Below are 9,588 nucleotides of genomic sequence, written 5' to 3' on the forward strand. Positions count from 1 at the left end.
TTTACAACTTGGTTTTCTATTATTTCCTGTTAAAGAAATACAATTAACATGGCTTCTCATCCCTTTTTCCTTACAGTTCCTCCAACTATCCTAACATAATCTTTTCTTAACACATTTCCAGTGATTAACAATTTGAACTTGAATAAGAAACTATTTTAAAAAGTGCAAAGAAACATACTATCATTTTCAAATGCTATCCAAAAAGCTCGAGTGAATTTATTCTAGATGGACTAGCCTATCCTCTAACCTTAATTAAGCATGTCCTAAAATCTTGAAGGTTATTAATCTCTATATTTAAGGTTACGTTAAATAGTTTCATGTGTATTAAATTTATAGTGGTTTTTCTATGTAAAAGACCAGATTTGCTCCAAAGAAAAAATCCATTATTGGGAAGGATTTGCAAATTATCCAGCTGGAAATAGCTTTTCTAATAAATCGTCCTTTTAAACATCCAAATGATAAATTTTTAAAAAATCAAAAAAAGAGCCATTTTTTTGTGCATCTTCAATTCCTACATGCTATCTGCTTTGATCTAGGATATGGATAAAATCCTAACCCACGAATGGAAGTGTAGGACCAGTCCCTGAAATTCCCAGGAAACCAACATTTCAGATACTTTCAGGGACTGACTGGAGTATTCATACTGGAGGCTAAGGCTAAAATCTGGTCAAGGTTTGCGGATAAAGTGGGAGAAAGGTCCAGAAGAATCAAAACTAAAGAATAGAAAGAAATGAGCACCGTGGCTGAAAGGAGTCATACAGATGAAGTTGTAGACATGGCACGTGCCCTAGGACCTCCAGGCTCCTGCTCCCGGGGCCACTGGCAATTCCATCCTGCGCACACCTAGAGGTAGGGGGAACTTACCTACACACCAACCAGAGGAGTCTCTGTTTCTGGGGAACAGCAGCAAGCAATCACTCAGAGGCTCACCAGGCTGTGTATCAGCCATCCTCCTGGGCACTTTACATACCAGGCTTCATTCTCTCCTTACACTCACCTTCCAAAAAAAGGCATTTAGCCCATTTACAGATGGAAAAACTTAGCAGCTAAGAAAGCTTTAGAAACTGAGTAACTCGTGAGACTTTTAGGAGAGGAAAAAAAAGTACCTGACAGGATTCAAATCCAAGCCTATCTCTTTTTACACTGTCCCCTGGTTTGTTGGCAGAGCTCCAATTTTTCTCTATGGGTTTAAGGCCTTAACACTAAAGAAAATACTGCCCTTAATTCTACCCGTTCCGTAACTAATAATGACAACTTCATGCAGAGCATTCTGGCCACTACTGTACCCCCTTTCAATATTCAATGTTATAACATTACGATGTAAACACTAGGCAAGGCTATTTACAATTAACATTTACTGAGCACTGCCACATACTTTTTCTAAACACTAACAACCTAAACGCTATTCACATGGTATGTGTGTGTATGCTCAGTTGCTCAGTCATGGTCGACTCTTTTGAGACCCCATGAACTGTAGCCTACCAGGCTACTCTGTCCATGGGATTTTCTAGGAAATAATACCAGAGTGGGTTGCCATTTTCAACTCTACAGCATCTACCCTACCAGGGATCGAACTGGCGTCTCCTGCATCTTCTGCACTGGCAGGCGGATTCTCTACCACTGCATCACCTGGGTAAACTCTATCAATATCTTTATTTCACAGATAAAGAAACTGAAACAAAACCAGCTTTATTAATGTGCACAAGGCCACATGATGGTAAGTGGGGATCCAGCATTCAAATCAAGTTGTCTGGTTCCACAATGCATATCTTCAATGCTAGCCTTTCTCTCTCCCAAGAGAATTTATGCAGGGTTTCTCATTTAACTCTCCTAAATATGTAAGCTAAATATTATCAATCCCATTTATAGATGTTTCCAAAGGGGCTCAGAAAGATGAGTTTACTTAAAAGTCACACAACTTTTAGTGGTTAAGGTATAATTCCAATCCATTTGTTTCACACCCGTAAGATGCTAATAATATATCTTATCTGAAAGAGAACACTGTCTATAAAAAGGAAAGCGATCTATGTATTTCAAAACAGCCAAATGGTTTTGAAAATTTCTAGGCTATATACAAGTTCTTAAAAATGTTTTAAGAAAAAGGAAAAAATGGTGTAATGGGAATGAAAAGCTGGCAAAAATGGCCTCAATTATGAGGCAGAAACCCCCACCAGTTTCTAAGAATTGAATAACCTTTTACTATGAGGCCAAATCATTATTTAACCATAAAGTACCAAGACTCAGTCAGCCACAAGTGTACACCAAGCTTCCAAAGCACAACCACTCCCTCCCACCTCATCCTATCTCACAACCACTCCCTCCCAGCTCATCCCATCTCACAACCACTCCCTCCCACCCCAACAGACAATGAGAATCAGCTTTATTAGTCATACTCCTTTTCAAGAAAGAGCAAGAAACAGAAAAGCAACATATAACAACCCACTGACTTTAGGCTATACTCTTAAATCTGGTAACATTCTGGTAAACATGGTAAAGCAGAAGCTCAGGTTTCACATGTTATTTAAGATGCAACTACCAACAAACAGGTATATGAATGCTTAATATTCTTTGTCTCTTCTGAGGAAAAGATCTGCCTTCCTTAAACCTATTAATACAGACAAGGCAGAAAAAAATTCAGAAAAGTGATTTTCCATATTACCAGCAAAAATCACTGCTTTCGAACGCTGTTTCTAAAGATCCAATTTAGACAGTAAACATCCTCTGCAGTTATTTACATTAGTATTTCAGAAAATGTCTTCTACCAATTATCCATCCAGAGTAAAATTAAGCAAGATAATCATGCCTTTTGTCATATTTCCCTCACATCCCAGGGGTCTCAGACAACAAAATAGATTATCACATATAAGAAACATCTATTTTAAACTAACTAGTCCTACTTAGTACAATCAACCTTACGTTTTCAACAATGGAAAAACAAATTAGAAAGCTGCCAGAAAGCCCAATTGCAGCTCCGCTGTACCAGGTGCAAATTTTAAAAACCAAAGATACATGAGTACAAAATGTGATCTGTAAACATTTTTCATAGCATCTTGCAGCCCCACTTTATTAAAAAAAAAAAAAAAAGGAATAAATTTAAAAAGATGATCACACACAAGTCAATCCAAAGAATAGTGCGGTTTTTTCAAGAGGGAAAAAACAACGACATTTATTCAGAGTTGTTCAACGATTAAAATAAAAAAAAAGTGCTATGTATGAAAGTACTAAATATTTCATAAGGCCAAAGGAATCGAGTAACATGTGCATGATAATCCGGTGTATTTGCAGCGTCCAGTGGACGAACAGGTTCCACTGTCAACCTCCTATAAGGCATGTTTTGAAACGAGGAGGAACTTTCAAGAAAGGAAACCACCTCATAATATCTAGCTAAAGTCAGAGTTGATTTTTGTGAACTGAAAAACACTGAATTTTCTTCCCCAAAACTGAACTTAAATTATTGTTTTCTTTCTTATAAAGGAATCCAGTTAAATCAAATAAAGGCAAATACAGAGGGATGCAATGCAGAGCCTTCCCTTCCCATCTCCACCTCCCCTGGAGTGATTCCTCTCTGAGAGCCATGGAAACAGCAGAGATGCCATCTGAAATGAAAACTTCCCTTCCAAACCCCAAGCTAAAGAAAGCTGGTTCCTCCGGAAAGCATTATCAAGCTCAGTCACCCTACAGAACCTTAATTTCTGAAACTCCCTATGCTACGAAAATACAAGCTAGATATCTCAGGAAGGCAATTCCTTGGACTTCACAACCGAAGGAAAAAAATAAAATCAGAACCAAAAACGTGGAGAAAGACAACTTAAAAGCCAACCACCACACCCTCAACTCCGCGCTGCAACCCGCCTGCCGGGGGGCCTTTACCTTCATCTTCCATCGAAACTGCACTTGGGTTGATGGCTACAAAGTCTTTAGTGTCAGCCACGGCCACACTGGGAAGAAGGAGAGGAGGAGAACAAGAGAAGCCCCCGGAATCCCAGGCCGTCACCCCCGCTCCCGGCCACGCGGCCCGCGGCTGCGCCCACCACCCCTAGCAGCAGCATCTGCAAGAGAAACCGGAGAAGCAGCGCTGACGGGGGCGGGGAGGGACCACCGCCCACCGCCCCAGGAGCTTCAGGCCCCGCGCCCGCGCCCTGGCCGCCCGCATCCCTCAACTCAGGCCGGCCGGGCAGCGCCCCGGAGACGCCCCCAGCCGGGTACTCTGGACGCCCCCCAAGACCTAGAAGTTTCTGGAAACGGGGGGACAGTGGGTAATCCGGGCGCCCCCCCGCCCTCAAAGCCCCAGACCCTTCTCTGGGCTGCGGGGGACTCACCCGCAAGCTCGCGGGAGCGGCTTGCCAAGCGGCGGCGCCGTACGGGCGCCTCTCCCGGCGTGAGGGCGGTGACCGGGAGGGCGGGCGGGGCGGGAAGGGGAGCAGGTGAGGAGACCGGTCTCGAGCCGGCCCGGGCTCGATGCGGCCGTGCTGGTCTGCTCCCGCCTCCGCCTCCTGGGCTCCGCCCTCCCTGCCGCCCGCCGCCCCGGCGCGCCCCGCACCCCGGGTCGGCCCCGCACTCCCGGGCGCCCGCGGACCGAGCTTTGTCGCCACCACTTCCGCCGTGAGGGGCGCGGGCGCAGGCGCACTAACACGCCCGGGCGGGCACGGCGGAAGTGAGTGGAGGCCAGGCTGCCGGTCCGGAGGGGGCTGCGGCTAGGGGCGCCCGCTCAGATCCGATCTCCCCTGCTGTCACCCCTATCCTACCCCGGAGACGTGCTCGGCCTCTCCACGCACCTGCCCGGCGCAAGTGTGGGAGAGCCACCCGCTCCCCCGCGCCTGCCGCGCCTCCTCAGAAGGCAGCCGCGGGGTCGGTCCGAGCGGGCAGGCGCAGCCATGTTCGCGGCCCGCGAGATGTTTGAGCGCCCGGACGATGAGGTGGGGAGCCCCTCCCGCAGGGCGGCCGTCACAATCTGGGCGGGCGACGCGCTGACCCGCAGCCTCGCTTGCAGGCCTATCGCTGCTGCTGTCCGCTGACCGTGGCGCAGGTCCCCGCGGGGCCACGTCTCAAAGTTCCATCCCGATGGGGTTCAGCCTCAGCGCACTCGGGCAGAGGAGCCGAGATCATCGGTTCCAGTGTGCAACCGGAGAGGCTAGAATAGCTAAAGGCCTCGCGCCCCCAGATGGAAGCTAAGGAACCGGCGTTACCTTTAGACTCTTGGCACTTGAAATTTCCCCTTGCTCAGCACCTAACCGAGACCCCCATCAAGTCAGTTTTGATGGACGGTTGAGTTTAATAATCCTTGTCAAGTCTGACATAGCAGAGGTTGAACCTAAATCCTCTCGCCCCCAAATCCACTAGAGGGCAGGTCTATACCTGCTGAGTTCCAGCGCATCCTGCAAAGAACTCAGGAGATGGCCAAAGAAACGTCTTTCCTTATATGCTTAGAGGTGTTTTTCTTCATCTACACTTAGGCCTGTTGAAAATTTTGCCCCTTAGCCTTCAGGTCCTGTAACATATCCTTATGTGCTCTTACCACATGTTCAGCATCAAAATAAACAAAGGGACAGAGTTACCTATTCTGTTTGGCCCCAGGATAAGTGGAACTAGTCTAGGATCAAAAATCCTGATTGAAGGATTGATTGAAGAAACATCGCGATTTTATTCTGTGAGGTCACTTTAAAATTTCAAAAGTGAAACCCTAAAATCACACTATATATATAGCCATCTTTGGCTTGTATGCTTAATGATTTTTGTTTGTTTAGGGCTGATACGTGTAAGATTATGATCGGTACAACAATGAAAGTTCTATCTCTTACTCAATGTTTTAATCAATTTGGAATGATTGTTACTATGGACTTTGACAGCACAGTATCACATTAAAAACAAAATATCTAAAATAGGAAATGCACAGATATAGACATTATTTGTTATTAACGTGTGATCTTACAAAATAGAGAGTAATTCTCCATTAAATTCTTTGATGACCTCGAAAATTTTTTCAAAGGCAACTTTTCACAGTTATCTATTGTAAACTGCAATACTCCTGCATTGCTACTGAATTCCTAGTTAATACCTCCTCCATAGATTTATCACTCCATGGTTTATATCTAAAGTAACTTACAATGGAATTTTACTCTTTGGTTGCCTCAGTTGTAAAAGCCATTATCTGTATTGCCAAGACAAAAAACCTGATTAACACCAACGGGTTGTCCAGAAAAATTGTTACATACTTCATTCTTAACCCATTGGCAGTTATCTCACAAATTCCAGGAAATGGCAGTAACAGAAACCTGTAAAGGGTAGCTTTCAACCACTTAGCTGATTCTTAAGCTTCATCAACATATCTCTACAGTCAGTCAGTTCAGTTGCTCAGACATGTCCGACTCTTTGTGACCCCATGAACCACAGCATGCCAGGCCTCCATGTCCATCACCAACTCTGGAGTTTACCCAAACACATCCATTGAGTCAATGATGCCCTCTAACCATCTCATCCTCTGTCGTCCCCTTCTCCTCCTGCCTTAAATCTTTCCCAACATCAGAGTCTTTTCAAATGAGTCAGCTCTTCACATCAGGTGGCCAAAATATTGGAGTTTCAGCTTCAACATCAGTCCTTCTGATCCTCTATTCTATGCCTGTACACCACCTCAACCAAGCTGGCCAATATTAGTAACACCAACTTTTACTTCCTGTGTATATGAAAAGTATCGTTTGTTAACAATATTTAAGTAGGAGCAATGGGGAATGCTTTGGCTACAAGCTTCAGCAATCTCCCTTCTCTCAGCATCTCCTCTGATAAATTAACCTGCATGAAACTTTGATGTAGCAGTCTCCACTTCCTCATCTCTGCAGGAAGGGGACTAAAATGTATGAACGCTGCATTACCTACATTTATGTGTGTATATACACACAACCAGCTTGAACATCTGGAAGTTCACGGTTCATGTATTTAGAAAAGGCAGAGGAACCAGAGATCAAATTGCCAGCATCCGCTGGATCATCGAAAAAGCAAGAGAGTTCCAGAAGAACATCTATTTCTGCTTTATTGACTATGCCAAAGCCTTTGACTGTGTGGATCGCAATAAATTGTGGGAAATTCTGAAAGAGATGGGAATACCAGACCACCTGACCTGCCTCTTGAAAAACCTATACGCAGGTCAGGAAGCAACACTTAGAACTGGACATGGAACAACAGACTGGTTTCAAATAGGAAAAGGAGTATGTCAAGGCTGTATATTGTCACCCTGTTTATTTAACTTCTATGCAGAGTACATCATGAGCAACGCTGGGCTGGAAGAAGCACAAGCTGGAATCAAGATTGCCGGGAGAAATATCAATAACCTCAGATATGCAGATGACACCACCCTTATGGCAGAAAGTGAAGAAGAACTAAAAAGCCTCTTGATGAAGGTGAAAGAGGAGAGTGAAAAAGTTGGCTTAAAGCTCGACATTCAGAAAATGAAGATCATGGCATCTGGTCCCATCACTTCATGGGAAATAGATGGGGAAACAGTGGAAACAGTGTCAGACTTTATTTTTGGGGGCTCCAAAATCACTGTAGATGGTGACTGCAGCCATGAAATTAAAAGACGCTTACTCCTTGGAAGAAAAGTTATGACCAACCTAGATAGCATATTGAAAAGCAGAGACATTACTTTGTCAACAAAGGTCCATCTAGCCAAGGCTATGGTTTTTCCAGTGGTCATGTATGGATGTGAGAGACGGACTGTGCAGAAAGCTGAGCACCAAAGAATTGATGCTTTTGAACTATGGTGTTGGAGAAGACTCTTGAGAGTCTCTTGGACTGCAAGGAGATCCAACTAGTCCATTCTGAAGGAGATCAGCCCTGGGATTTCTTTGGAAGGAATGATGCTGAAGCTGAAACTCCAGTACTTTGGCCACCTCATGTGAAGAGTTGACTCATTGGAAAAGACTCTGATGCTGGGAGGGATTGGGGGCAGGAGGAGAAGGGGACGACAGAGGATGAGATGGCTGGATGACATCACTGACTTGATGGACATGAGTCTGAGTGAACTCCGGGAGTTGGTGATGGACAGGGAGGCCTGGCGTGCTGCGATTCATGGGGTCACAAAGAGTCAGACACAACTGAGCGACTGAACTGAACTGAACTGATAAACATAACATGCATATATATTATGAAACTTTATAGATCTAGACATAATATCCACCCTTTTTTCCCTCAAAAGATCATTGTGACGATCTGATAAAGATGAAGACAGGTGTGAATTATAAGCTATGAACGTTTAAGATTATCATACAGAAAAACCAGCTAAAGTATGGACTATAAGGAGCTAAAATAAGATTGATGGCAACAAAAGATATTATGTTCAAGTTTCCTCTTAATTCTTCTTTAGAAATAAATGCTCTAAAAATCTTTAACCCCATTTTGTTAAAATCTTTAACCTATAAAATTAAATACATCTAATGCAAAAGGTGGTCACACATGAGCAATAGAGGGGAAATTTGTCAGACATCTCTTCTTTGGGGAATATTACAAAGAGGGAATATTGAGGAAGGACAGACATGATGTTCTAATTTTATTTATACTGTGCCTTATTACACAAAGGTTGTGAGCTATCCTGTTTTTAGTATCAAATTTGATAGCCGGCATTTTTATAAACCTGGATTATAAAGATAGATGTGGCCTTTAGGATTTAAAATTAACTTAGGAAAGGTTATTTTTTAAATCTCTCCTCAATGTCTTGACTTTTAACTTGTTTAAACTACTCAAAGTTAGTAATTAAGAAATTTTACATAGCTGCTGGAAGAAAAAGCTGTCATATTTGAAATTGAGTCTTCTAAAAGCATATAAAGACAATATTTTTGTAAGTTGACCCACTCCAACAGAACAAGAGAAGTATTTTTCTTCTTACAGGATAAAGAACACGCTAAAGGACATGCTAAGGGTCACATTTGAGAAAATACAGTCTTATTCCAAGAAATGTCCTATGAAATGAATGTCATAACAACAACCTGCCAGTATTGCTATAGATCTCCTTGGTTCTATGTTTTAGCAGTAGTGGAAGTGTAAAAGCTGGAAGCAGGAATGAAAATCAAATGGGCTCAAAAATGAGCAGTAGAAACAAGGGAATTTAAAGTATATTCTTTTAATTTTTAAAGCAGTTTATTCCAAATATGACTCAGGTCCCCTGTTCAAGGGTTCTGAGCATGCAGTGATATTTGGGATCTTTGGTACATAGTACTACCAATCTTCTGGGTTGGAGATAAGGGTAGGTCGGGGTGCAGGTGAATGAGGAAAGAAAGAGAGGGAGGAAAAATGAGTGTGACTTCACATCCAAGAACCAACTCTGCACTTGATTATTTCCATGGAAAATAGCCATAGAATATTCCACATTACATATACAATGTAAAATTTGAGATTCAAATGTACCCATTTAAAAGCCACTCTGTCCAGTTTTCAAGCTGGCATAATTCATCTCTAGTCCCAAAATATATTGTCTATAATAAATACATAATAAAAAACTTATTGAATAAATGAGTAATCTGAAAAATTTTGTTGTTGTTCACTCAGTTGTGTCCGACTCTTTGCAACCCCATGGACTGCAGCACCCCAGGCTTCCCTGTC

General features: G+C 43.1%; 1 protein-coding gene across 4 annotated transcripts in view; it reads right to left on the reverse strand.

The window, feature by feature from the left end:
• The window catches only part of ATP2C1 (ATPase secretory pathway Ca2+ transporting 1), a 126,660-nt gene extending 121,761 nt beyond the window's left edge, over window positions 1–4,899 (reverse strand). The window contains exons 1-2 of one of the 4 annotated variants that reach the window (XM_027546192.1): window positions 4,320–4,604; window positions 3,871–4,049 (exon numbers count right to left, since the gene is read on the reverse strand). In XM_027546192.1, the coding sequence (XP_027401993.1) occupies window positions 3,871–3,876 (6 nt within the window). In that variant the 5' untranslated portion in view covers window positions 3,877–4,049; window positions 4,320–4,604. Of the gene's footprint in view, window positions 1–3,870; window positions 4,050–4,319; window positions 4,605–4,775 lie in introns of those variants that run through there. The other 3 variants (XM_027546209.1, XM_027546202.1, XM_027546216.1) reach the window with 3 other exon arrangements.
• Between the last annotated feature and the right edge of the window lie 4,689 nt (window positions 4,900–9,588).

This window comes from Bos indicus x Bos taurus, chromosome 1, assembly GCF_003369695.1.
Source record: "Bos indicus x Bos taurus breed Angus x Brahman F1 hybrid chromosome 1, Bos_hybrid_MaternalHap_v2.0, whole genome shotgun sequence".
Lineage (NCBI taxonomy): Eukaryota > Metazoa > Chordata > Mammalia > Artiodactyla > Bovidae > Bos > Bos indicus x Bos taurus.